Raw genomic sequence first — 27,245 nt, forward strand, 5'->3', positions numbered from 1 at the left:
CAGGACTGAAGCCTTGAACGTCGCTTGGAACCTTGGAGCAATTTTCTCCCTGAAGCTCTTTGCTGGCCTCCCTCCTGCACCTTCCAAGTAGAGAGTTCATTTGCAGCTGAGTATGTATAATGCTATATAGGTGTGTGTACCTTAGTGGAGCTCCCTGGTGCGGGGAGGAACCACACTCAGTTGGAATAAACCCAGTTTAGAATCGGAGGAGCCTCAGTCATTCACTTTATTCTTTTAACCTAACAAACGTTTAGGGATTGTACAAAACAAATTCCCCATCAGAGGAAGGAGGGTCTTATGGCTAAAGCACCAGATGGGAGTCAGCACTGCTGGGTTCTAGTCCCAGTTCTGCTGTTGACTCACTGTGTGACCTCGGGCAACGCATAGAACCACTCTGTGCCTCCACTTCCCTGTCTGTGAAATGGAACTCTGAATATTTGGGTACGTCTTCACTACCCGCCGTATCGGTGGGTAGCAATCGATTTATCTGGGATCGATATATCGTGTCTCGTTAAGTCGCGATATATCGATCCCCGAACGCGCTCACCGTCGACTCCGGAACTCCACCAGAGGAAGCGGCGGTAGCGCAGTCGACGGGGGAGCCACGGCCGTCGATCCCGCGCCGTGTGGACCCCAGGTAATTCGACTTCAGCTACGCTATTTGCGTAGCTGAAGTTGCGTATCTTGGATCGATCCCCCCCCCAGTGTAGACCAGCCCTTTGTCTAACTGCATTGCTCTCTATGCTGTGCTCTGCGATCCGCAGATGGAAGGTGGAGTGCATAGTACTAGTACTGCACCAGGCTACCTGGCTGATTGCATCTACCTAGATATTTACAATGCACCCAATCATTTATCTGCATGCATCATTTGTATCAGAGGCCTTACTGCAAACCTAGGGAGAATTCCCAGTGGCAGATGGCATGGCATAATTTGGATTTCAACATTAATGTTCTTTAAGTCATCCATAGATATGTTGACAATCCCTACATAATCCAGTATTTATACTAGATGGGGATGCACTGCGCTCACCAAGCGTCTCCCATCTGTTGAGTGTCTAGCTCAGGGGTAGGCAACCTATGGCACAGGTGCCGAAGGCGGCACGCGAGCTGATTTTCAGTGGCACTGACACTGCCCGGGTCCTGGCCACCAGTCTGGGGGCCTCTGCATTTTAATTTAATTTTAAATGAAGCTTCTTAAACATTTTGAAACCTTATTTACTTTCCATACAACAATAGTTTAGTTATATATTATAGTCTTATAGAAAGAGACCTTCTAGAACCGTTAAAATGTATGACTGGCACATGAAACCTTAAATGAGAGTGACTAAATGAAGACTCGGCACACCACTTCTGAAAGGTTGCCGACCCCTGGGCTAGCTGTATCAGTGATGTGAGCTGAGTGTCCCAGGGCCAGTTTTACCTCTGCTCAGGCCATGTGTTGGGTGGGTGGGGGATATTTGTGCAGCTAAAATATACGGGTGGAACTGTAACAAACTCCTGCTTACAGCCAAGGGCCGCAGCAGCTGCACAGACCTGGCCGTGCCCCGCTGTGCCCTGCTGTGCCCTGGCGAGAGCCCTTCATCGCTCACTGTCCCCTGGGGCAAAAGGAATTTCCCACATTCAGCCCTGGCTTTCCCCACATTGCTACACTAGAGGGCACTAGTGTCACACTGCGAGGCCCATGTTCCTCTGGTACAAGAAGGGAAGTCGCCCTCTTCTCATATTTAATCATGGACTTTCCTACACTGCTTCTTCAGCTGTGGCCTCTGCTCTAATCAGATGGGCTCCCCCCTCTCCCTGCCAAGACCAGAGGGAAATGTTCTCAGGCCCCAGGAGAGAATACAGGTGAAACTGGCTGACTGCCTCCTGGGAGGGTTATGGGCTAAGGGGCCCACATGAAAAGGAGGTGGTATTAGAGCCAGGGCCGGCGCAACCCATTAGGCGACCTAGGCGGTCTCCTAGGGCGCTGTGATTTGGGGGGTGGTGACTGTGGTGGTATTTCCGCAGCCGGACCTTCCACCGCCTCTGGGGGGGGGGCATTTCAGGGTGGGACCTTCCGCCGCCTAGGGCGGCAGAAAAGCTGGCGGCGTTCCTGATTAGAGCAGTGTTGCGTGGCGGGACTCACCCCTGCGGCGCCTTCTGCTGGTGTCAGGGGAATTAGCTCTTTTTCCAGCTCCGGAGCGCCCTCTGCAGGCCAGTGTCCCGCTTCCCGCTGAATCCCGAGTCCCTCCTGGACCCCAGTGCCCCTTTCAGGCTGGGGTGCCCCCTGCAGTACCCCATAGTCTCACTGGGTCTCCCCTCCCCGGGGAACCCCCAATCCCCTATCCCCACCTCGCCTCAGTCTTCGGCTACTGCCAGTCACCATCTAGCTCCCGCTCACTGGGGTGGTCTGCAGTGTAAAAGCCACTCATCGTTGGCAAGGGGGGTTTGGACCTGCTGCCTTGGCCTACCTCTGGGCTGCCCTCTGCAACCCCAGTACCCTTCTGGGCCTTTAACAAGGCCTGCAGCCTGGGGGAGTTTCCAGGCCGGAGCTCCCCAGCTCCTCTGGCCTTCCCCAACCTGCTCCACTCCAGGTACCGTGTGAGCTCCTAAGCAGCCAGGCCCTTCCCTCTCTACAGGCAGTGAGACTCTCTCGTCTAGCCTCTGACTCACAGCCCTTTTATAAGGGCTAGCTGAGGTCTGTTCCGTGCGTGGCCATAGTTGTGCCTGCTTCCCCAGCCACAGTCCTCTCCAGGGCTGGTTTTAACCCCTCCGGGCAGGAGCAGGGTGACCACCCCGCTACAAGCAGGAATCCTCAGTCAGTAAGCAATCAGAATGGGACTCTCAAATCCCGATGTGACTCCAGAGCGCAAGTCCCACTGACTTTCTGTTCTAGCCCAGCAGCGTCCCTGACGTGTGTGAAATAAGGCCAGACACAGCCGTCCCCAGCTTGCCGTAAATCTAGAGTTGCTCTCGCAATTCTAGTGACTGTGCCGTTGTATTTGGTATCTTGCTTAAAGCCTCAGCTCCTGGAGTCATGTGTTTTCTGAGGATCTCGGCTTTTGTTTTTTTTTTTAAAAGTTTCTCAACCCTGTGGTTGCAGAGGAAGAAATCTTGAAGACATGGTCTGAGTGTAACCTATGGGCTCAGAAACTGGAGGGCAAATAAATAAATAAGTAAACCCACACTATTGTGGCTTTTCTAATCTCATGATTTTTAAGCCCAAGCCCATGATTGGGGTGGTGGTGAAGAGGGGGCTGACTCATGACCTGAATGCAGAGGGTTGGCGATATTATAGCTGTCTAGGGTGGAGCTTCTCTGTCCTGAGCGCTGGCCTCGTGTGGCTGCTTCTGTCTCCCCGTCTCTTGGCATGGCAGGTCCTCAGTGTTTCCTGGGGAGAAGAATCTCTCTTCCTGCGCTTGGTCCCAGACTCTCTGGGACTCCGCACGGATCTGGGAAGGGCGATCCAGGTGATTTTGCAGTTTGGCTCTAGCCCTCTGGCACAAGGTAGAGCAGCCCCCAGACCCAAGGGGCTGTTCTGACAGCCGAGAGTAAGGCTGCTCCGGCCATGCCTTCTCCCCAGAAGTGCCCGCTCTGCTGGGGGCTGGGAAAGGGACGGGTTAGCTCCCTGGAGCTCTCCCTTGCCCAGGGGGAATCCTGAGAGGGTCTGAGCTCAGGGTTGCCAGCTGCTTTGTGCCACCTGAGAAGTAGGCCCCTAGCCCAGTCGTGGCTCTCACTTCCCTTTGCGGTCTTCACTTTCTGCCCTGGTCTCTCTGAACTCCCCTGAGGCAGCTGGCGTTTGTTAACCCAGCAAGCCCTCGTGCAACCCATCCGCCCCCCAGCAAGCAGTTGTCCCAGCCCCCCGGGGTTGCTGTCTCTTGCCGCAGATATACAAGTTTATTATTGGAGACTTCTTTCATTTGAACTGCGAGTGACATCTAGTAGGTGAATTATGAGCCTATAAAACCTGGGAAGTTCTCTCTCCAGCTTGTCTTCATCTTCTACTCCAGGTCCCTGACAGAGACTGGAAGACTTCATTAGCATCCTTCTGGCTGGGAAGGCCTTAACGGGATTCCCCTTTCCAGCATACTGCCTTGGGCAAGGTTGGTGCCAAGGACATTTAGGGATAAAAATCCCAAGTGAAGTTGTACCTAGAGGAGCATGCCGCAGAGACAGAGTCAGAAAATGGTGGATGTTGTGTTAAAATAGCTATAAATATTGGAGCAGTCCCTGGTCAATACGGACTGCATCCCTGCTAGGGCTGGCTGAAAATTTCCCATCAGAACTTGTTTTTGACAGAAGTTTTTCACAAAGAGTGTTTGCTTTTCATAGAAAACTTCAATTTTCTGTCAAAAACTGAGCACCCGAAAACTGAAATATTTCAACTGAAAACCAAAATGTTTCTGTTTGGATTTGCTGCCATAGTGCCTTATGGGAGTTGTAGTTCAATTGCCTCATGTCCCCCCTTCTCTTCTATGGACCAGGCTCCCAAGCTGGACTCCATCTCCCGGGATGCACCCCTATCTCTCCTCAGGGGGAACCCTAGTCCGTCATGGGAATGAGTACATGACACACCAGGATTCCCAGACGGCATTTTGGCAACATATCCAAATGGAAATTTTGGGGGGTTGACCAAAGTATTCCATTTTTTGAATTTTTGCCAAAAAAAAAAAAATTTTCAATGGCTTTGCCTATTAAACCTAGTGAGACCCATGACCCACCTGTCCCCAGCAAGTCGGTGTCCCAAACTACTGGGGCTGTTCTCACGTGCTCCACATACAAGTCAGTCATTGGAGACTTAAATTTATAAGAAAATGATTATTTCTTCCATTTTCATCCAGTTTCTGCAAGAATATTTTTTTTTCCAACCAGTACAGTTGCTCTGTACTTGTTACAGTAACACTGTTACCGATGAGCCCAGAGGGATGGATGTAAAACCCCTCTGCCCGTGGCACCATGCAGGTGTTCTAGGCTCCCATCACTTGTATGAAGGGCTGTCAGATAGGGGGTAAGGGGCAGGGAGGCAAAGGAATCCCTACAAGCAAGAGTGGTAGCCGTGTTAGTCTGTATCAGCAAAAACAATGAGGAGTTCTTGTGGCACCGTAGAGACTAACAAATTTATTTGGGCATAAGCTTTCGTGGCTAAACCCCACTTCATCAGATGCATGGAGTGGAAAATACAGGAGCAGGTATAAATACATGAAAGGATGGGAGTTGTGTGAGGTCAGTCTAACGAGACAATTCACTTAACAGGATACCAAGGGAGGAAAAATCACTTTTGTAGTGGTAATGAGAGAGGGAAATTAGTATGGGGGAAATTAGGTTTTGGTTTTGTAATGACCCAACCACTCCCAGTCTTTATTCAGGCCTAATTTGATGGTGTCCAGTTTGCAAATTAATTCCAGTTCTGCAGTTTCACGTTGGAGTCTGTTTGTGAAGTTTTTTTGTTGAAGAATTGCCACTTTTAGGTCTGTTATTGAGTGACCAGGGAGATTCAAGTGTAGGAGAACACTTCAATCTCCCTGGTCACTCAATAACAAACCTAAAAGTGGCAATTCTTCAACAAAAAAACTTCAAAAACTTCAAGAACAGTTATTTTTCCTCTCTTGGTATCCTATTGTTAATTGAGTTGTCTCGTTAGACTGACCTCACACTTGGTAAGGCAACTCCCACCTTTTCATGTATTTATACCTGCTCCTGTATTTTCCACCTCACGCATCTGATGAAGTGGGTTCTCGCCCACAAAAGCTTATGCCCAAATAAATGTGTTAGTCTCTAAGGTGCCACAAGGACTCCTATGATCACAGGACCACCCCACTGCAAATACTATCCCAGCTGTGATGTGTCTGTGGAGGCTTCCAAGGGGCATGAGTAGCAGGGCCACGGTTAAGCAGACTCATTCTGTGGTGGACCCTTCAGCAAGGAAATTTCGACCCAGACCCAGCTTCCAATGCACAACAGACTGGCAGGCTTCAAGAGCAGCCACTAGGGTCATTGCTTGTTTTTATTACTCCAGCAGGCGGGCTACAGTCACTTGCATGCAACAAAGTCCAACACCGGCAATGGGCTTTGGCCAGAGCAGGCAGTGGTGGGGGTGGGGTGGATGCCCCATTGTAAAGCAGTTTAATGGAAATCTCTGGTTGGGTACAAAGGAGCAATAAACTCCCCACACGGTCATTAAAAAAGCAAAAGCACATTGGTTCCAGGTTTAGTCCATCCAGGTTGTGGACTTGTCTGTGTGTGAGAGAGAGAATGAACTCAGCTGCAGCGTCTACCTTTGTGGCAAGATCTCTTCACTGACCAGTTAGTGGCGGCTGATGTCCCGCAATACAGTCTCCAGCATCCAGGAATTCACAGCCCCTTTGCTATTACTTCCTTTCCCTACACTCCCTGTTTCACCATGTCTGTTTCTTTACTGCCCTGCTCTGTAATTCCTCCTCTCCAATTTCTAGTTCTTTTCTTTCTGCAGTTTCCTTCCATCTCCTTCCCCTGTTGTTCGCCTGTCCTCTTTAAATCAGAGATGGGCTTGAGCAGCAGGGTTAGGATTTGGGTTTCAACCTCCTCAAAAGTCAGGGTGTTTGGGTACATCTGATTGGTTCGTAATGGGTTGGTGTTGGGGTGAGCTGGTCGGTGTGTGCACGAGCCTGCCTACACCACTGCCCTCTACTGAATGGAATCAAAACTGCTCCGATGTACGTCATTAGCCCCGTACTGCTAACAAATCCTCTCATTTAGCTTGAATGGTAGGGGCCTGTGCCAGGGCAGTTAGCTGAGTATAGAATCTCTCTCCATGGTGAAGTGACCGGGACGGGAGAATCATCGCATGAGTTCAAAAGGAAATGTAACAAACCGGGGTGTTTATAGCTTCCTGGGGGGGAGGAGGGGGACAGACACATATGCTCTGATTCTCCTTGTTTTCCCCCCTCAGTGTGTGTGCACGACATTACCCCTGGTGTGAGTGGGTGGGGAGGTCTGGTTTGGTAGCGATGTGCACCTTCTCTGCACTCACTGTGCGCAGGTGTAAATAAAGACACAAGGTGCAATGGAGGGGGAATCAACGCCCCAAGCATTGTCTGCCTCTAGCCTCCTAGGGAACAGCAATTCCCTGTGCTGTGAGAGGGGCTGTTCTGTTACCCCTCAGTCTTGCCCAGGTCCTGTTCGCCTACTCGACAAACTCTGCATAAGCTGCTTGGAAGGCTCATTGTCGCGCTGTTTGCGGCCGCGTGTGTGAAGGCACTGAGGAGTGTGTCTCTTCCCTTGCTAAATCCCCCATCAGAAGCGCAGACCTGCCTGGGGTAACTGGGGCAGGCCAGTTCCAGCAAGTGAATCTGCTCCTGGGGGGTGAGCTGTGCCCCTTTGGGAGCACAGTCCAGCTGCCTGGCCTGGTTATTTTGTCATCTGAGAACTCCCGGTGGAGGAGCTGGGATCCGGCTCGCGGCGGATGGTGCAGTACCAGAGGCAGATGAAGAACCCTGCAGGTGGAAAGCACATTGTAAGCCTTCGGTCACTAGGGTTGCTCCATGGTGCCCATGTCAATAAGTGAGTAACATAGCAGCAGGGCCCTCTGACTTCTGACCTCACAGAAACCTCCATGTCCTTTCCCCTCCCCACTCCTGGCTTCAGAGGCAGGGGCAGCAGCAGCAGAAGTGCATTGACCAGGTGGTGGCTGAGAACCGTGCTACTTATAACAGCAATGACCAGGAGCTAGCAGAAACCTCGAGGGGACTCTGCTGCTCCTAAATCAGTGGTAATAGAACCCTGGGGCTAATCCAGCCCTGCGCCTCCTTCTGCAAAATCCCCCTTGACGGGGCTTTGCTTCAGGGCTCCATCCCATTCATCCCACTGCCTGAGCACTGGGCCCTGCAGCCTCACTGACCCAGGAGGGAGTTGATGATAGTGAAGAGGATGAGCTGAGGAATCAAGAAGACACCGAAACCGAGGAAGGCCAGTGCCCAGGTCGTTCCTAGCAGGCACGTCAGTCCCAGCACTGTCACCAGATCCTTCTTCACTCGTTCTTTCTGACTGTTCATGTTGGATCTCAGTTTCCTCAGCATCCTCATGACGGTGACTAAGATGACCATGTTGAAGAGTATGGTGATACCAGCGTAGCCCACGTTGAGGATGTAATGAACATCCTGGGCCTTGTCTGTGATCCAACACCTATGGGAGAAGAGGAGGAGACTCTCGTATGCTAATGACGATGATGCCACACTGTGGGGATTGGCCCTGTGGCTGGGGAGGGATGTCTTACTTTGGGAATGGCACCATGCCATGAGAATTACACCATTCCAGCAGGGCCCCGGGGATCCAGGCCTTGTGGTCAGAGCCCAGATAGGGTAGCAGACATCCGTGCCAGGCTGCTGGGGAGCCAGCTACTTTGTGTGCCAGCAAACGGGATTCCCGATGAGGAGGACAGAAGGGACATCTGTCTCGGACGGGGTGGAAAGGCTCTTTGGGCTGCTTAGTGTTGCTGGTGAGTTCAGGCTCTAATTTGCCTTAGTAAATGCCTGCAAGCCTTGGAAAGGGGGGACCACAGCAGTGCATGGGAAGGGTGTTGTGTTGGGGGAAGCCTATCGCGCCATAGCTGAGATGGGATTTCAGCGCCAATGCAAAGGGAGCAGCACCATCTGTGGGGAAATGGCACCGTGGTTCTGGGCTGGAACCAGGCTTTGGAGACCTGCCCTGTTCTTTGGGAAGGGCAACATACTTGCAAAATTGCACTGCCTCTGGGGAGTCGGAGCATGTCTTGGGCAGAGGACAGCACCATACTCCGAGTAGAGGACAGCACCATCCACCAGAAATGGTCTAGTGATGTGTGAATGGCACTGTAGTTTTCAAACCATCCCACAATCCTAGGACAGGCCGAAAGAGGACAATGCTGGGTAAATGGCGCAATTGTTCTAAACCAGCATCATGCACCCGGGAAAGTCGCCGTGTTTTGGAGAGTTGGACTTAGGCTATGTACACGCGACAGCGTACGTCGGTATAAGTTATGTTACTGAGGGGTGTGACTAAGCCGTCCCTGAGTGATGTAACTTATAATGACCTAAATACGGGTGTGGACAGTGCTATGTTGGCAGGAGAACTTCTGCACCTCCGTAAGCTCTGTGGCCTAGCCAGAGCCTTAATCTTCATTGCCCATGGATCTGATTAGAGCACTCCATGGATGGCACATTGCTTGGAGGTAGGATACAAGGCTTAGGAGAATAGAACCACATTTTTTTATCCTGCATTCTGCAGAAGATAGGACCATGTGGAAAAGAACCAGGAGGGACTGGGGAGCACAGAAGCTTTTAATGATTAGGAGACCTACTGTACCACTGGGAACCCAGCCTCAACCCCTGCTGGTCCCCATTATGGCAGAACGTGATTGTGTGTGGACCATCCCACCCATGTCTAACACTTACATAGTTGCATTGTCGTAGCCCGTGTCAGTCTCAATTATGTGCAGCCCGTATGTCTCTTCCTTGAAGATGAGAATGCTAACCACAGCTAAGGCTGGCAGTCCTGTGGGGGCGGGAGATACACACCAACTAAGCTATGATTGAACATGATGGGAATACATAAGAAGGACCTAAGTAATTGGAGGGTAGGAAACTGGGTAGCATTCAAAGGAGTTGGTCCTTGGACATAGGTAGGAAGAGAAGTATATTGGAGGAAGGAAAAATCCAGTAAGGCAGATGGGACAAGTGGTGATGGAATATGGGGCCATTTTAGAGAGCAGAAACACAAAGGCAGGTCATGGCTGTGTGAGCAAGATGCAGTTATGTCCCTCAAAAAAGTTTCTGCTGTCCCAGCACACTCCAGGTAAACCAGGCTGGCTTATATTAGATGTTGGTAGGGCACTGTAGATTCCCTCCCCCACACCCCTATCACGCATAGGAAATATACACATGAGAGGTGGGCCCCATCAAAACCCCTGAGCATTTGGGGAAGGATTGGAAACCAAATCTGGATATAAACTCTGCAACCAGCCCCTACTTCTTTACTATGCAACAAGCTAATGCATTGCAAACAGACAATTACTATCTAATTCTAGAGCCGAGGTCCTCTGGCTCTCAGAATACATCTAAAGGAGCACTTTGATCAGCAGTGGACAGCCTCCCTCCCACAGGCCAATGCCTGGCTCTGACCGCCCCCCCAGATCTTGAGTGATTGAAATGTGGCGACATCTCTCACTGGAATCTGGTGACACTGCAGAGAGTGCAGCGGAAGGGCTGTGGTTTTGGCAGGAGGGACGGAGCTCCTCGTGGGTTGTGAGGGAGGCATCTGTCTGGGTAGAGAACCTGCACTTACCCCAGCCAACGGCGCACAGTTTGAGGACATATCTCCTGATGTACACGTTGTAGACTTTGATCAAGAGCAGGTAGAGGTGGAAGCCCTCGATGGCCATCCAGGTCAAGCAGCAGAGCAGGGAGTATTGGAGGAAGGCGGCAGTGCCTCTGCAGAGCCACGTGGATTGAACCGATGCCAGGGGCCCACTGAGCAGGAAGAAGACATTCAGCAAGAAGAGGGCACCCAGCAGGTTCATGTGGATTTTGGCTGTATAATCTCTGCTCTTTTTCCTAAAATGAACACCGCAAATAGAACTCAGTTCCTTCTGACTGCCCTCGAAATGGGGAACGGGAGGGGGTGCAAAGCAGGCAACGCAATCCACTCCTGCCCCCCACCCCAGCCCCTCCACCTGGGACATCCCCTCCAGTCAGCGTGTGCTGCAGGAGAACGCCAGAGCTGTCTCATCTCTCGATAGGGCCCACGTTGGGGTGGGTGTGGAAATATCCTGTCCCTTCCTTGGGGGCTGAGTCCATAAGACCACGTGGCGATACACAGGCAGTGCACACTGTGTTAGAACCACTGGTGACTCTAGCAATGTCTGTTAGGGGTGTGACTTTTATTCTGTTTCTTTACAGGCCAAACCCCTAGTGTAGATAACGTTCAAAGTGCGTCGGGCAGCAGGGATAAGCGATACCAGTTGCAGTATAGCCAAACCCGTGACTAGATTAAGGCAGGGGCTTTAGGGGCTGCAGCCCGGGGCCCTGGCTCAAGGGGGCTCCCAGAAAAATAAATCACAGGCAGCGATCTCTGGGGCGCTCAGGTGGCCTGCCCTGGCCCCATGTCGCTCCCAGAAGCGGCTGGCTGCTGGCACGTCTCTGCGGCCCCTGGAGGGGCAGGAGGCAGCTCCGCGCGCTGCTCCTGCCCCCAGCACCGTCCCCGCAGTTCCCATTGGCCGGGAACCGGGCAGGCAGCCTGCCTGAGCCCTGCTGCACTCCCGGCTGGGAGCCACCTGTGGTAAGCGCCTCCCAGCCAGAGCCTACACCTCGCACCCCCTTCTGCACCCCAACACCTGCCCCAGCCCGGAGCCCCCTCCTGCACCAAACTCTCTCCCAGACCCCGCATCCCCTCCTCCACTCCAATCCCCTGCCCCAGGTCAGAATCCCCCTCCTGCACCCCAACCCCCTGCCCCAGCCCCCTCCTGCACCAAACTCCCTCCCAGGAAAAAGACTTGTATACAGGGGCCCCACAAAATCTAATAGCCCCAGGCCCACAGGAGAGTTAAGCCGGCCCTGGCCGAGCCTGCCCTAGGAAGGTTGGCTGGCATACCAGCAACCCCTTTCTAGTGTAGACAAGGCCTGAGTGAGGCTGGGAGCTAAAAAGCCAGAAAACCACAAGATCTGTCTGTGTCCAGCAGCCTCGGTGAAGAATTCATGACAGCCAAGCTCTGGGTCAGATCCTCCGCTGCTGTGGGCTGGCATGTTCCAAAGATTACAATGGAACTCGGCTGCCTGACACCTGCTGCTGCTCTGGCCCCTGTCTCGTCTCTGCGGCAAGGGATGTGGCCAGGGATAACTGGATCCCTCCAGGAGCAGATGGGAGAACGGTGCAGAAATTCAAGTAGGAACGTGACGTCTTGGGGGTGGGAATGGCAAGTGTAACTCTCCAAAAAGGGCCAAACTAACCCCGGGTGTAACCCCAGGGGCCTCAGTAGGGAGTCCCCATTGGGATGAATTTGGTTTAGCATCTCTCTTGAGGGAGCCCCTGTTGACTCAGCTCGGCCAGGCACCCTGGGCGGGAACCGCTCAGCACAGCAATGGGGTTACCTGGAGGCGAGGTAGTGGAGGATGGTGAGGAGCGAGGCAGCGGCTGAGACACTGCAGCCCACCATGGAGATGTAGGTGAGAGGAGCCAGGATGGCCTTGTCTATGGGCGCTGAGGAGATTTTCTGCATGGGATGAGGAGGGGAAGTGGTGAGGAATGAATGCAGCCCTTTGGCACTGGTACTCAGCCTTCACGGCCGCCCTGGCCTTTCATTCTCCCCTCAACCCCCTCCAGCTTCTTCAGGCCTGGAGCCTGTTCCACCCCCCCAGCTTGGCACCCGTCCCTGAGGCTGCTGGATGTCACTGGCCTCTGTCCTATCTCCTACCGCCTTCCAGAGCTCCGAGGGGGACGAGGGAACCGCCTCAAAGCTCGACCCCCTATCCTGACCCCGTGAGACGGGTTGGTCAGCGGGTCCAAGAGGTTCCCTCCAGAGCGGGGGCGGCGCAGAGTGTGTCCTAATGTAACCCTTGTGGGGGTGCACGCATGTGCATCCATCCCCCGCTGTATAACAGGTGCTGGGGCGAGGCGGCCCCAGAGGATGGTGCTGCACGTCTCTCAGCCCCTGCAGGGCGGGTGTGAAAGAGGAAAGGGAAATGGAAGCAGGGCCTCGTGGTGGAGCCCAGCTGCGGGGAAATGAGCCGCTCAGAGCACTGAGAGCGGCTGGCGGGGAATGAGTCAGGGAGAAGGCAAACAGGAAACAGCCCTGGGAGAGGGATGAGTGCTTTAGAGCAGTGGGTTTCAAACCGTGGGTCGCGACCCAATGGAAGGCACTGGGTCGCGGTGGCTCTGGTCAGCACTGCCAGTTGGACTGTTAGAAGTCCCATCGGCGGTGGCTAGTCCCTACCTGTTCTGACACCGCGCTGCACCCCAGAAGCAGCCAGCAGCAGGTTCGGCTCCTAGGCGGGGAAGCTCCGGGGCACCGCACGCTGCCCCCACTCCGCGCACCGGCCTCGCAATCTCATTGGCCGGGACCCAAGCTGGGAGGAGGTGCCTGCAGGCAAGAGCTGTGCAGAGCCGTTTGTGTGCCTCCGCCTAGGAGCCGAACCTGCTGCTGGCCGCTTCCGGGGCACAGCATAGTCCACACTGCCAGGACAGGCAGGAAGCCTGCCTTAGCACCCCCACTGCACCGCTGACTGGGAGCTGCCTGAGATAAGCCCCACCTCCGCGCCCCAATCCCCTGCCCCAGCCCCGAGCCCCCCCAACCCACAGCCCCTTCCTGCACCCCAAACCTTTCATCCCCAGCCCTAGCCCAGAGCCTGCACCCCCAGCCCAGAGCCCTGACCCCCTCGAACAACCCAACCTCCTGCTCCAGCCCAGAGCTTCTCCCACATCTTGAACCCCTCATTCCCAGCCCCACCCCGCAGCCCTCAGCCCCGCACCCCAACCCTCTGCCCCAGCCCTGAGCCCCTCCCACACCTCAAACCCCTCATCCCCAGCTCTGTTGGGTCGCGGGCATCAACAGTTTTCTTCAACTGGGTTGCCAGAAAAAAAGTTTGAAAACCACTGATCTAGAGCACCTGAGAGACAGGGATTGAGAGGGAGCAAAGACTGTGTCTGATGGCTGTGGGGGGGGGGAGCCTCATACACCCCCAAACAGAGCAAGAACAGTGGGGGAGAAACAGCCTTCCTACCAGCAGCACGGCAAAGTAGGTGAGGTGGTTACACTGGCACAGCACTACGCCATTTTGGTGGTGGGTGTCACAGCCAGCGCTGTTCCAGTTCCCCAGGCTGCCGTTTTCTGCAAGAGGGAGAAACGGCCTTAAGGAAAACAGCCGACGGCCACAGAGCAGTGAGGCCGAGCCTCAGAAAACCCATAGGCAACATTTTCCAAAGCACCAACTCACTTAGGAGCCCAAGGCCCATTGATTTTCAGTGGGGCTTCGGTACTTTTGAAAATGTTACCCCCTGTCTCCAACCGCAAAAACAATCAAGAGTGTGGGGCAAGGGGTGATCTCAGGGAGTGCTACTGCGACATGGGGGTGTTGACGCTAGACCTGGGCCAGCATTGGGATCGGAGTTGGGTTTGGGCTACCTGTGGTTCAAGGCTACACAGCACTAGGGCTCATGTGGGTTGGTGCCGAACCCTGGAGAGCTGTTCTCAGGCATATAGTGGAGGGAAGGAATAAAGCTAGCAGGACAAAATGTCCCCCTCCCTTCACCCTCCTCTGCAACCCCTAAGATCCAGCCCTGGGCACCTACAGGCTCTCTAAGAGCAGGGACCCTCCAGTTCTCAGGGGCAAGGACCTTGGAGCAGTGTTTTTGCTGCTTTCTGCAGCGTGGGGGGCAGGTCACTTGCCAGGTTTATCTGGGTGCATCTCACCCCTGGGCACCGGGGGAACCTGAGTCCCTGTTCTCTGCCTGTGGCACACAGTTGTTCAGTCTCTGAGGGCTGTAACGTTCCGCTCTACGGGTGGTGGTTTGGTGCTTGGTTGTGTTTTTAGTGGCCGATGATCCATGAGGCCAGCCTAGAGGATCTGGGGGTCCCTTCTGGCCTTAAATTCTATGGCCCTGGGTCTCTATATGACTCCTTCCTTGGAAGAAGGGCATAAAAATGGGAGTTGCTTTTACAAGCCTGTGGGAAGTGCCTGTGCTCTGCGTGGCTGTTTGCAGGTGGCTCTGGCTGACCTGGGCCCGCTCTCCACCCGCTTTGTGCGCGACAATGGCACTCACTCAGGAAACCCCTGAGGGGTGTGGGGTTTAGTCCTCCAGTAGGTGCCAGTGTGGGACTCTATATAGCCCTACGCTCGGCAAGGCTCTGTGCACAGAGGGGGGCGCTCCGTAAGCAGCTCTGGGAGGATACTTGTCGCTGGGAGCCAAGGGAGGTCAGGGTTCCCAAGTTCTCCTGGCAAGGTGGCTGGGGTGAGTATAGTCTGGCAGCAGATAGGGACGGTCATAGCATGAAACCTCAGAGTCTGTCTGGTAAATTGCAGCTGCATGTTTGGTCCTTAGGTCCCCCTGGTGTCTAAGGCAATGCGCTCTCCATTGAATGACTCCCACCATCTCTGTTTTGCCTCTTCCTCGTTCCTTGCATGCATGCCCGGGTACCGCGTGATGCTGTGAGTGTCATAATTACCTGGTCCTTCCTCCCAAAAGACGCAGATCGCACTTGAGTTATCCTGGTTGGGGGGCGGGGGGAGAAAACATGAGGCACATGGTGAGGTGTCTGTGCTCCCTTAGTTCCAAGCAACGTACGTAACCTGGGCTCGTTAGGGAAAAGTCTTGTGACTGGTCCCTCCTGCCTATGCAGTGTTGTTCCCTACCGCATATTTCCCAGCACTTTTTCCTGCCCACTATTAACATGAAGCCCCATCACAGGAATCCACTGCATCACTTGGGAGACTATTCCGCAGTGTAGTGAGGAAATATTTGATAGTTAATCAGTTTTATCCCATTACTCTGAGTTAGTAATAATACCCCCTTGGAGTAATAATACCCCTTTGGAGTACCCTACGCTCTTTTCTTTCTTTCCCCCTGCTTACACCTAGATTTTCAGCAGGAAAATTTACACCAGGTGAGGATCTGGCCCTACATACTTCTCAAGCAGTTGACTTAGAGCTCCTTCGTCATTTGGCCATTCTGCTTCGCAATCTTTTCCTCTAAATCCCCGTAATCAGTTCATTGCTGCTCTCTGACGTGCCTCCAATATACCCGAGAGCACAAAGGGCCAATGGCTTCCTCCTACGTCTGCACAGTTGGGTTACATTGCGTGGTGCCCACTTGGCGAGCACGTCTCTCCCACCGAAAGATTCCCACCTGCTCCCCAGTCTGGACAAAGACAACTTGCACGCGGGCTGACCCTCAGAGTCTCTGCAGTACTTCACAGAGAAGAGTTGGCAGGAGTCAGTGGGACTGCACTGGCTTTGTGGTTAAAAACCAACCAACCACCACACGCCTTATTGGTTGCAATGAGCCAGGACCTCCCCCCTCTCTCCCGTAGCTCCAGGGGAGGTCAGAGGAGAAGAGAAGCATTTCAAAAGCCCCACTCCATCCCTGCAGCAGCTACTCTGTTTTCTGCTACAGCTTCTGCCTCAGTAGAACTCCTCCCAGGGAGCACACATGCGCATGCCCGCTGCATCCCCTTCGAGAAAGTGGCATACTCCTCCTCCGTGCCAGGCCAGTTCTACTGGGTGGTACAGAGCAGGGGAGATCTTGCTCTTAGCCTGCCATTCCCTGTCAGGCCTCTAGCATCTGAGCACACTGCTAGCAGGGAGCAGGAATTACATTCCCCTTTGGGATCCCGGGCAGTCAATGGTGCCAGGGCTCAGGGAGGGGGAGCTCCTTATGCGCTCGCTCCCACCTCTTTGCACACCGAGGCAGAGAGATACTGGCCCAAATCCACCCTTCAAGCAACAGGTTGAATTCCCATTGGGTTTCAAGAGCCCTGGCTGTTCCTGAGACTTCAGCTACACTGACCTCCCTGCTCCGGTGTCCTGGAGAGCTATTTGCCTTCCCTTGCCCAGAGTGATAGCTGCTGTTAAATGCCTTTGTGGGCCATGATCACCAGCTCACCAGCGTTTGGTTATGCCAGAACCGGATCTCCACAGGCTCAGTGAGGTTGGTGACGCTGTAGTTTTCAAGGGTGGCCCCTAAGATGTCATTGTTCAGTAGGGAGCTATTCTTCCAGTCCTGCAAAGCCAGAGCAGAAGAAACAATGCGCAGACCCCTAAAGACTATTACCAGGAGAGGGCAGGTCACTGGTATCGGGAGCCTTTCATCTGCAGATGACCAATGCTGCTTCTATCCATGGGCAATCTGATGGCCTATGTGCAATGAGTTTGTTGGTCTCAATCCAGTTCCTTGCAGGCAGGTGCTCACATTGCAAACCTCCCACACCATGATGCTTAACCACTTCATCGGGGAGGCCATGAACGGAATGGTCAGAGAGGCCAAACTACCCTTCCACTCTAAGAGGTGTCCCTTTATGACGCATCTTACTGAGGTCGCACAGAGAAGTTTGCATTGCTGCTTCCCATGGTATACGTAAGAGTCCTCTACGCTGCATGTGTGGGTGTTGTGGGCACCTGCATGTAATATGTTGTTAATGAAAGGATCCGGCTAGATAGACGGATGGGCTAGAGACACCGTCCTGCTCATCTCATTGAAACGCCGGTGGAAGCTATTTTCTTAGCATTGGTCATAGGGGGCTGCAGCAGCCAATTGGTGAGCAAGGCCAGACAAGTCTTGCTGTTGCTTGACCATGGGCTGACCACATCTTTACAGCTTCCCGGGGCTTTAATTACCAGAAGAGAGGTGTTCCCCTGGGGTTCCCCTGGGACAATTCCAATATACCTGGGGCCCTTGCCCTCTCTGAATTCCCCTGCACTTCCAACTGGATACGGCATAAATGAGATGGGGTACCGCATGCTGTTAAGCAGCTGCCCTGCTTCATCTGCATCTCGGTGTTGGGGAAGGGCCCCATGCGTATGGTCTGATGCATTAGTCTAACAGCTCTTCGAAAGAAAGGGGCTGCGTACATGCAAACGAATGTCTTTTCTCTGCTTCCCCAACCCACCCGCGCTGGTAAAACGTCAGAGTGTCTAACCTGGAACAGGCAAGGCGTGTTGAGATAAATGCAGACGAGTTTCATTTCTGCCGCTGAACGCCGCCATTTCGGCACCAGTGCAGGTGGGAAACTCATGGAGTGGTGGGTTCGTTTATTCTTTCTGGGCTTGGACTGTGAGGTTGAAACAGAAACATTCCTGGCACAAACTGACAAATGTCAGGTTATGATTTAAAGAGAAGAAGCAAGTGCTGAAAGAGCGATCGCAGGGGGCTGCAATGCAACTCAATAATAATTGTAGCATCGTTCAAACACCCTGCGTGCCAGCATGCTGGAAAGAGCGAAGCACAGTGTCAGCGTGAGATAAAGGAGAGGGAGGGAAGGAGAAGTGAAATGAGGCAAGGATGAAAAGAACAGTGCTTGGGTCAGATGTGCTTGTAGCTGGAGGGAGAGAGATTTATTCATGTACCTGAACCCATCTGGGCCACCAGTGTGGTTTGAACCCAGGACTTTGTGCACTAAAAGCATGACTTGCCACCCCTTGAGGTAAAGAACTACGTGAAGCCCTGTAGCTGATTCCTAAACCTTTTTTATGGACCAGCTACTAGAAGGGTGACAAATATCCCCATTCTCCACGATGTCTCCTCATCTATGTCTGTATGCTGCCCAGCACAATGGGGGCCTGATCCTAACTGGTGCTTTTGGCTGCTACGGTAATATAGATGATTGACAATCACAGCAGAAGGTGCGGAGGAGAAGGTGGTGAGGTTGCATGGAGGTATAGCGAGGAGACCAGTATCAGATGAGCAGAAGAGTGGGAAATGAAGAGAGGTAAGGTCTGTGAGGCAGGGCTCCAGCAAGACAGATATGAGAATACCATGGTGACGGGTGTGGTTTAAATGACTAGTAGAAGCTTTTTCTCAGAGCTTTGGGTGAAATAGTGTCTGGGAATCTCTGTCTTGCCACCTGGGTCAAAAAGAGGAAAGGTTGAGAAGCTGGAGCAAGAGGATTTGGAAGCCCTGGATGTCCTATTGCTCAATAATAAGTTTAGGACTTTGTATGGTGGCAACAAATATTGTGACTGGGATTGTGAGTGAGGTTCACCACTTTCTAGGTCGCTTTATGGCAGAAAGTGACAGGGCAGACGGAAGCCATAGGCTCCCTCATTCAGACCTTCGTTTACAGAAACATTTGAATGGTTCTCTTGGGCCCGTGACTTACCATTTGCTTTAGAGGTCAGGCCCAGTTTGCTAAGTGTGGAGCCACGCCTTGCAGGGGTGCTGTTGGATCAAAGGGTTTGGGTCAGGCCAGTTCCTAAATTAGGCTGTACCAAGGTCGTCAAAAGTGACTAGTGATTCTGAATGCGTCAATCTTTAGGGGCCCAGCTGGAGACCTTAAAGGGACCTGGATTTCAGAACTTTTGGAGCTCCTCTCTCTGGAAATCAAACCCTTCTAAGGTGTCTCAAGCTGTGCCCCTGCCATTGAAGTGCCCCAAATCACCCTTTGTTAATAGTAGAACGGTGGTAAAATTGATTCCTTTTGCACCTTTGCATGATGCTTTCCTGATGCTGGATTTTGATCCCTGTGGGATGCACACTCCTACCCCTAAACGCCCTGAGGTATTACCTCTCCCACCCTTGTCTGTAACCCGATAGATCCAGCATTTCAAAGCCACGCTCACATGCACTTTTAAATCTCTGACAACACTCCCTGGGTGCAGAGTTCAGCAGCCAGTTTGCTCCCAAAAACCGCTGCAGCAGAGATACACGCTTTGAGCTCTCTCCTGTCTATCCCCTATCACTTATACGGCCTCCATTCCTTTGGCATCTGAGCATCGCACACAACGCCTGGGTGGTAGGGAAGTGCTCTTATCCCCAGTTCACAGATGGGGAGCTGAGGTACCGACAGACTGTGACTTGCCCAAGGTGGCACAGTGAGTCTTGAACCCAGGAAGCCTAAATCAGTGCCCTAACCATTGGAGCATCCTTCTCTAAAATCTTGGGCCCAGCTCCACAAAGGTATTTAGGCTTCTAACGTCCCTGGATTTCAATAGGCGCTGTAGTGGGGTGGACACCCGCTCCTGCCCTGAAGGGCTTGAAACCAGCCCTGAAAGAGGGCTGCAGGGGTTAAAAGCAGCCCTGCAGAGGGCGGCAGCTCTAAAAGCTGGGCTGATTGGGGAAGTGGCTGCAGCTGGGCCACGCCCCAATCAGGCCCCCGCTGGCCTGTATAAAAAGGCTGTGAGCCAGAGGCCCAGAGAGAAGGGCCTGGCTGCAGGGAGCTAGAGACAGGGTACCTGAGTGGCGCAGGGCTGGAGAAAGGCAGAGGAGCTGGGGAGCTCCAGCCTGGAAAGCCCCAGGCTGCGGCCTAGCAGAAGGCCAAGGGGTACTGGGGGTTGCAGAGGGCAGCCCAGGAGTAGGCCAAGGCAGCAGGTCCAAACCCAGCCTTGCCAGTGATGAGTGGCTGATACTGCAGTCTGCCCCAGGGCGTGGGGCTAGATGATGACTGGCAGTAGCCTTATACTGAGGTGAGATGAGACTAGTGGGTGGGGGTTCCCTGAGGAGGGGAGACCCTAAGACTGAGGGGTTACTGCCAGGGGGCAGCACCCCAGGTAAAAGGGCACTGGGGTCCTGGGAGGGATCGGGGCCAGAGGACAGGCGGATCACCAGCCTGCAGGGGGTGATCCAGATGCTGGAAGAGCTAATTCCCAGAAGTAACCAGCAGGAGGCGCTGCAGGGGTGAGTCCGCTCCTCTACAGGTGCACTCATACCTTGATGAAGCTGGGCCCTGGAGGCGTTGGTCTTGTTTTCCCTTAGTTAACGTGAGACAAATCCTTTTAGACTGAAAATCCGTCTTTTGCTTTGTGTAGTGAATGGCACATTTGCATGTGGGCTTTGAACATGCAATACACGTGCGGACACAGTGGGTTCTAGGGGCAGTCAGGATTGCAGATTGGCGGAGGTGTGGCCATGTGTGTTTGTGAAAATTCTGGAATTGTGAGTGTTTGTTCCCACTCCGGGTGCAATCCGCAATGACTCTGAGTCTGTTACAGCCCCCTTGGGAGTGCAGCTCATGCTTTTAGCTCTGGAGGTCCCCAGTTCAATCCCCTTTCACGCTTTCTCGTGATGATAATGTAAGCGCCCACTTTCACTGCAGAAAGGTTACTTTAAAAAGAGAAGGAAATTCAACCCAAAATATTATTAGAGCAGAGATGCAGGAAACCCGCGGTCTGATCTGTTCCGGGACTAACACTGAGGAAGTCCCCCAGATGCTTTAGAGGCCATGTGGATGATTTTCTGTTCCCGCTGCTGCACTATTGCATGGCTTTCAGTCAAAGAAGATAAAGCTGACATCTCTCCCTTGTCCCCGCTGCCCTCTGGCAAAAGTTCTTCCCTGGATGGAAGCGTCAGCACGTCGCATTCCCGGCATACGTAGCAAGGCACAAAGCACTCTGGGTGGACATGGAGACTGAGACGCCGGCTGGCCACTGGAGACTGTTCTAATGACCCGCCAGAGCGGACAGGGCTGGGAAGGCAGGTGCCTGGAGCTTTGGGTTGTGGGAAGGGAGAGTGTATGGCTCTCATCTCCAACTGGCTCGGCTGGCTGGCTGGGGGAGACACCTCCAGGCTGCCTGAGGAAAAAGCCCAGGGCCAAGGGCTGACATGTACCGGGCAAAAACACGGCAAGAGGGGCAGTTGCTCCCCCAACATTGGTTTCTTCCCCCCCCCCCCCCCGTCCAACTTTTCATAGGTTTCTGTGCTCTGCTTCCGCCCACCTGCAGACGTTGAAGGAGATAATATGACCACAAAGACCAGTCTATATACTGACACAGCTTTGTCCTCCCCACCAGAATTTTTCTGACATGATGCCCCTGACCAGAGTGTGCTGAGAGGCCCAGAGTTTTTCACAAGTGGCTTGTGATTCTTGAGATGTGTCCAAGCAGCCTGGTTTCCAGAGGGGAGAGGCTCAGCACCTTCTGAAATTTGGGACCCTTCAAGGAGACTTAGGTTGGGCTCCCTAAATGTAAATGCTCAGTCTTGGCCAGGGTCCCAACTCTGCCCCTAATTACCATAGTCTTGCCTGTGGGAGGGGCTTAACATGGAAAAGAAAACCCATCCAAGCCAACACTGCTGCATGTGGTTGGACACAGCTGGGAATGGATGTGACTCCTTGGTTTAGAAAAGGAGGGTATGATAAGGTTTAAGGACCCTTCTGAGCCATCCCCTGTGGGGCAGGGCAGATTTCAGGACCCCACCTCACCTTGTCTATCCATCCAGCCTGCCCCTGTTATATTTATATCTGCTGGGTCAGACGTACTGGAGTCAGACTTCAGCTGTCAATGAAGCCCCATTTGGTCCTTGGGCCTGGCGTTTGGGCACACCTCACGTGTTCACACTACTTCAGCCAGGATGCAAATGGGGTTTCTTGTGGGCAGCAGCTCTGCCAGCTGAGCAAGGAGGGAACTAAGCCAGAAGGAACCAAACTAATCTGGTCTCTTCCGGAAATTACTCCTTTGTAGATCTTACTTTAGGCACTCGGCCAAAAAAGAGGAAGAGGCAGGTGTGATGGAGCAGGGGAGACAGAGAAATGGGGGAATGGAAATAGAGATCAGACTCCTATGGAAATGAAAGCTCGTGCTATCGCTCTGTGCGCCAGAACGCTGTCAGTATGAGAGGCCCTACGCTGGGAACAGTGATTAGAAAGCAAAGCCCGCCATTAGAGCAAGGTGGATACTGACCGGCATTGACTTGCTGCTGAGATTCAGCCCTAGGAACCATGGCTTAATCTTGATAACTAAAGTCTGAATGTTGGGGCATATGACAGTGAAGTTGTCCTCTTGGAAACTGGCTTTCAACAGATTCTGTTCTAACTGTTTTAACCTAGAATGGAGAAACAAGAATCAGCGCTCAGAGGGGCGGAGAAGGCCAGAGGGGCTGGGGCTGGGGCAGACAATACGAGGAGGAAGGAAAGAAAGAGGCAGAGACACTGAAGATGTGTATTTGAGATCATCTCCAGAAGGTATCGTCACGCCTTAGAGGTTGCCTCAGACTAGGGGCACTAAAATTGGAGAGTATCAGAGGGATAGCCATGTTAGTCTGCATCTGTAAAAAGCAACAGAGGGTCCTGTGGCACCTTTAAGACTAACAGAAGTATTGGGAGCATAAGCTATTGTGGGTAAGAACCTCACTTCTTCAGATGCAAGTGAAGAAGTGAGGGTCTTACCCACGATAGCTTATGCTCCCAATACTTCTGTTAGTCTTAAAGGTGCCACAGGACCCTCTGTTGCTTTTTAAAATTGGAGACAGACTCAAACATCAAACCCTGTCCCCGTCAGCTTTAAACGTTCCTCACCCAAATTATGGAATGGGTTTGCTTTGGGCTTGCCTCGTTTGTGAGACTCTGCCAAGCCTGTCCGTGAGGCTTCCTGTCTGTAGGGGGTGGTGTGGCAGATCCGAGTCTGTATTATACTGGGTGTCTGACTTTAGAATTATACTTAGAAATAACTAGTTCTGGTCGAAAAACAGACGAGCCATCCCACAGAAAATTCCAATGGTTAGAAATTTTGGTTTCTTCCCAAATCTGGATGCAAAGTTGATATGGGCAGTGGTGACCTGGGGGAGGGATAGCTCAGTGGTTTGAGCATTGGCCTGCTAAACCCAGGGTTGTGAGTTCAATCCTTGAGGGGGCCATTTAGGGAACTGGGGAAAAAAATCTGTCTGGGGATTGGTCCTGCTTTGAGCAGGGGGTTGGACTAGATGACCTCCTGAGGTCCCTTCCAACCCTGACATTCTATGACAGAGGGCCTGGCTTTTCTTCATCAGTCCCTCACAAGTTCCCCCTTCGGTGGAGATCCCCTGAAGGAGAGCAAGGGAGTCTCAGCGTCGCTTGCCTGCTGTCTGCCTGATGCCACACAGCTGCCCTGGCGAGTGAACCCCAGCCCTTTCCACCTCCTCTCCATCCCCTGTGCTAGCCCTAAAAACCTTCAGCAAATCCGGTCTCTCCCCCTCTCTCTGGTCTGGGGCAGGGGGCTGACTCTGGGCTGTCTGCGTTGAGCCTATGGACTGTAGAGCATTCTGGGAGAAGCTGCTTACATGGGGGCTTAATTCCTCCTCTGAGCTTAGCCATTCCTCTGACACAATTAACCTCTGAGTGCTCGGAGCAGCCCTAGAGCGACCTTCTGCGCACAGAAACCCGGGAAGGGGCTTGAGCCCCAGTGCAAATCCGAAGAGCTAGACTGCTATTGTTAATCCTGCAGCCCGAGCCCCGCAAGCCCAAGTCAATTGATCCTGGCACCGAGACTCGGTGCCCTGGGGTTTTTCTTTGCAGGGTAGACGCACTCAGTTTTCCCATCTGTAAAATGGGAATGATGATACTGAGCCGCTTCCCTGGGGCGTTATGAGGAGGGAGCGAGGTTTGTAACCTGCTTTAGACATTGAGGGAGGCTGTGGATCCAGCTGGAAATAAATTGTTCTCCCCTTTCAAACATTTCAGAGGAAAAAAAAAAAAAAAAAACCCTGCAGCGCAGCCGGAGCCAGGGTTCAGGGAGACTCCCTGCGCTGCAGATGTGCCCTGGCTAGTGGAGGGGGGGGGGGGGAGAGAGAAGGGGGGCCGCCGCGGGATAGCACCAGCTGGGCAGCCCAGACGTGCCTAGCCAGGGGCTGGGCCCAGCGTACGCGCTGCTGCAGGCCCCGGCTCGGGGGGTTCGGGGGCGCCAGAGCCGCCGAGCGCCATGGCCGCTTCCTCCCCCGTCGCCTGGCCCCGCGGGTCGCCCCCCTCCTCTCCCAACCACCCGAGTCCTGCCGGCACTGGGCCAGACTGGACTGTTACTCACCCCAGCCCCGCGCTGCCCCTGCGTCTCCCGGGCCTCCCTCCAGCGCTTGTGGAGGGAGGGGGAATGGTGAGCCCAGGGAAGAGGCGGGGATTCGGGGAGGGAGCCAATCGGGGGAGGAGGGGGCGGAGTCGGGGCAGGGGGGGGGGGGCGCGAGCACTTCCGGGCTCGAGGCTCGGGGCATTTCCTTGTTTGTCCGGTTGTCCCGACCGCACGTCGGTCGGGACGCGGGACAAACAAGGAAATATCGGGACGGTCCCGATAAAATCGGGACGTCTGGTCACCCTAGTCGGCCCTGACTGGAATGGGTTCCCTAGGGAGGTGGTGGAATCTCCTTCCTTAGAGGTTTTAAGGTCAGGCTTGACAAAGCCCTGGCTGGGATGATTTAGCTGGGGATTGGTCCTGCTTTGAGCAGGGGGTTGGACTAGATGACCTCCTGAGGTCCCTTCCAACCCTGGTATTCTATGATTTCAGCAAAAGAGAAAAATGTTCATTTGTGGCAAACGTTCTGTGAAAAAAAATTTTTTTTTTTGGCTTTTTATTGAAAACTGATTTGTTTAATCTCTAAGTTTTCAGTTTGTCGACCCCTTCCGTCTCCAATTTTTGATAAAAACAGTTTTTTTCACTCAAATTTCCATTTGATCAAAACGCTGTTTTCTGCTTCAAAATGCCTCGCTGTAAATTTCCCCGGCAGCCCTAGCTGCAGGCAATGGACTCGGAGAACTGGCCCCAGAGTGTAGTCTGGCAAAGCCCCCTGTGCGTGTTCCCCACTCACCTGTCCGGCTTCCCATGCTGTGCAGAAAGTGCAGGGCATCCTTTTTCCATGTCGTTGTCCATGCCAGCCACCATGTTCATCTCCATCTTCTTTCCCTTTTGGGCAGGTACATGACAGTGTTCCTGGGCCCCTATGGGGTCTGGGAGGGAAACAAGCCATGTCGGGATGGGTGGAGCGCAGGGCCAGCTCTAGGCACCAGCGTTCCAGGCATGTGCTTGGGGCAGCCCTTTGGAGGCAGCACTTTTTCAAGGGGCGGCACTCTGGCCTTTTTTTTTGCTTGGGGCGGCAAAAAACCTGGAGCCGGCCCTGGTGGAGCAGCAGCGCCATGTGAGGAAGGTTTGACCCCTGTGCTATCCTATGACATGCCACCACCTGACAGATCTTCGGGGTTAGAGTAAAGGTATGCAGGAGAGCACGAGGAAAGCAGAGGGAGAGCTCCCCGCACCTCTCCTCGGCATAAACAGCGCCCCCTCCCCCTCCTGGGCTAGGGCCGTGAGTGCTCCGTCCTGCCATTGCAATCTTCTCACAGCTGCACCTCGTGAATGAATTTGTACTTGGAGCAGGTGGCCTGCCACCAGGGTAGGGAGGAGGGTTGCAAAGGCCTGTGGGGAGATGAAAGGGGGGCTTGAGGGGAGCCCTGCACGCTGCTGCTTTCACGGAGACTGATTCTCACCACAACTCCCCATGTGCCCCTGGATCCACAGAGACCTTCCGCTGCTGCAGGTGTGTGTGTGTGTGTGTATGTGTGTGTGTGTGTGTGTGTGTGTGTAACCCGCTGTTTTGCTGGAAAAGGCCACTTTGTCAGAAACGAAACCTTTGGCAGGAAAGTGTCAGTGACTGCAATCGCTCAGCGACTCCTGTGACAGCAGATGTGGGGGGCCCTGACTGGGATGCCAGACTTGTCCCCAGGTTGGTGTAATCACTGTCGGCAGATGTCAGGGTGGCCTTCTAGGCGAAATGATAGCAGAGATGTCAGAGCTCCGAATAAAGAACTATCCATACCTGCCTGTTGGAGCAGAAGAGCAGCAAGATACAAGAAGAGGCCGGTCCGCAAGGGTGAGTCCCTCTGCGTGGTGCTCCAAATGTCGCTCATCTCCTGCAAGAGACATACAGGCTCTGCTTTCTGGATTCAATTACCACTGTTGTTAAAGTGCTGATAACGTGCACAGACAGTGCTGTACAAGCCAGTAGGAGATGTAATCTCTGCTCTGTGCATTTTACAATTTAAATAAATGATCCAAAACCCAAGGTGGGGCCTATCGCAGGGCATTTTTAAACTCTCTGATATCGTCCTCACTGTAACCAGCGTGGTGGTTTATCAGATGACCGTAAACAGAGGATTTGGATTCTGATGATAACCTTAGTGGTGGTAACCACATTCAGGAAGCCCTGAACTGTGTGTCTGTCACACCCTGTCTCTTCCTAACCCTTGCTGCTTAGTTCCAAAGACAACTCAAGGATTGGATCTCCTTCCATAACAGGGAGCTGCTCCATTTAGGATTAGACTAGGGGAAAGAGGGAATGTTTCTGACAACAGCCAGGGCCCTTTATTTTGAGTGCACTCCAGTGTGCATTAGTGTTATTCCTGATATACACCAAGACAAGAGCAGATTCAATAAGCTGTAGCCGCAAGAAGCCCAGAGTTAATGTTTTTGTGACCGGGGTCCCAGTGGGGAGCCAGCTGTGGTCACTCAATTAGGGTGAACTGCAAAATATGGGACAGACAATCCCCAAAAAGCTGGTGGATATTCCAATACTTAGATTTACCAAGCCAGCACAAAAAGCTTCTTTATTACCTTACTGGTTACTCAGAAGTCCAAACAACACAGTTCCCTTAAAGTGATCCAGCCTCAGGCCTCCATCCAGGTACCCACGTCAAATATAATGAAAATTTTTGTAAATCTTATTTCATCATATAAAAGAAAAGGTTCTACCGATCCCAAAGGATCGGACACATTACCTCCCAGGTTAATGAATGTGTCAGATCTTACCCAAATACATGCTACAGCCAATTCTTATTAACTAAACTAAAATTTATTCAAAAAACAAAAGAGAGAGAGTCTGGTTAA

The 27,245-nt window shown here is 53.0% G+C and overlaps 1 protein-coding gene across 1 annotated transcript in view; it reads right to left on the reverse strand.

The window, feature by feature from the left end:
* Positions 1–5,964: 5,964 nt before the first annotated feature.
* The window catches only part of ADGRG5 (adhesion G protein-coupled receptor G5), a 31,102-nt gene continuing 9,821 nt past the window's right edge, over positions 5,965–27,245 (reverse strand). Inside the window, exons 2-13 of the mRNA XM_065566856.1 lie at positions 26,179–26,272; positions 25,177–25,315; positions 22,311–22,452; positions 17,618–17,749; positions 16,585–16,701; positions 15,149–15,191; positions 13,707–13,813; positions 12,078–12,199; positions 10,276–10,544; positions 9,387–9,486; positions 7,856–8,139; positions 5,965–7,451 (exon numbers count right to left, since the gene is read on the reverse strand). Coding sequence (XP_065422928.1) covers positions 7,366–7,451; positions 7,856–8,139; positions 9,387–9,486; positions 10,276–10,544; positions 12,078–12,199; positions 13,707–13,813; positions 15,149–15,191; positions 16,585–16,701; positions 17,618–17,749; positions 22,311–22,452; positions 25,177–25,315; positions 26,179–26,269 — 1,632 coding nt within the window. The 5' untranslated portion in view covers positions 26,270–26,272 and the 3' untranslated portion in view covers positions 5,965–7,365. The remainder of the gene's footprint in view (positions 7,452–7,855; positions 8,140–9,386; positions 9,487–10,275; positions 10,545–12,077; positions 12,200–13,706; positions 13,814–15,148; positions 15,192–16,584; positions 16,702–17,617; positions 17,750–22,310; positions 22,453–25,176; positions 25,316–26,178; positions 26,273–27,245) is intronic.

The sequence above is a fragment of the Chrysemys picta genome, chromosome 14, assembly GCF_011386835.1.
Source record: "Chrysemys picta bellii isolate R12L10 chromosome 14, ASM1138683v2, whole genome shotgun sequence".
Taxonomy (NCBI): Eukaryota; Metazoa; Chordata; order Testudines; family Emydidae; genus Chrysemys; species Chrysemys picta.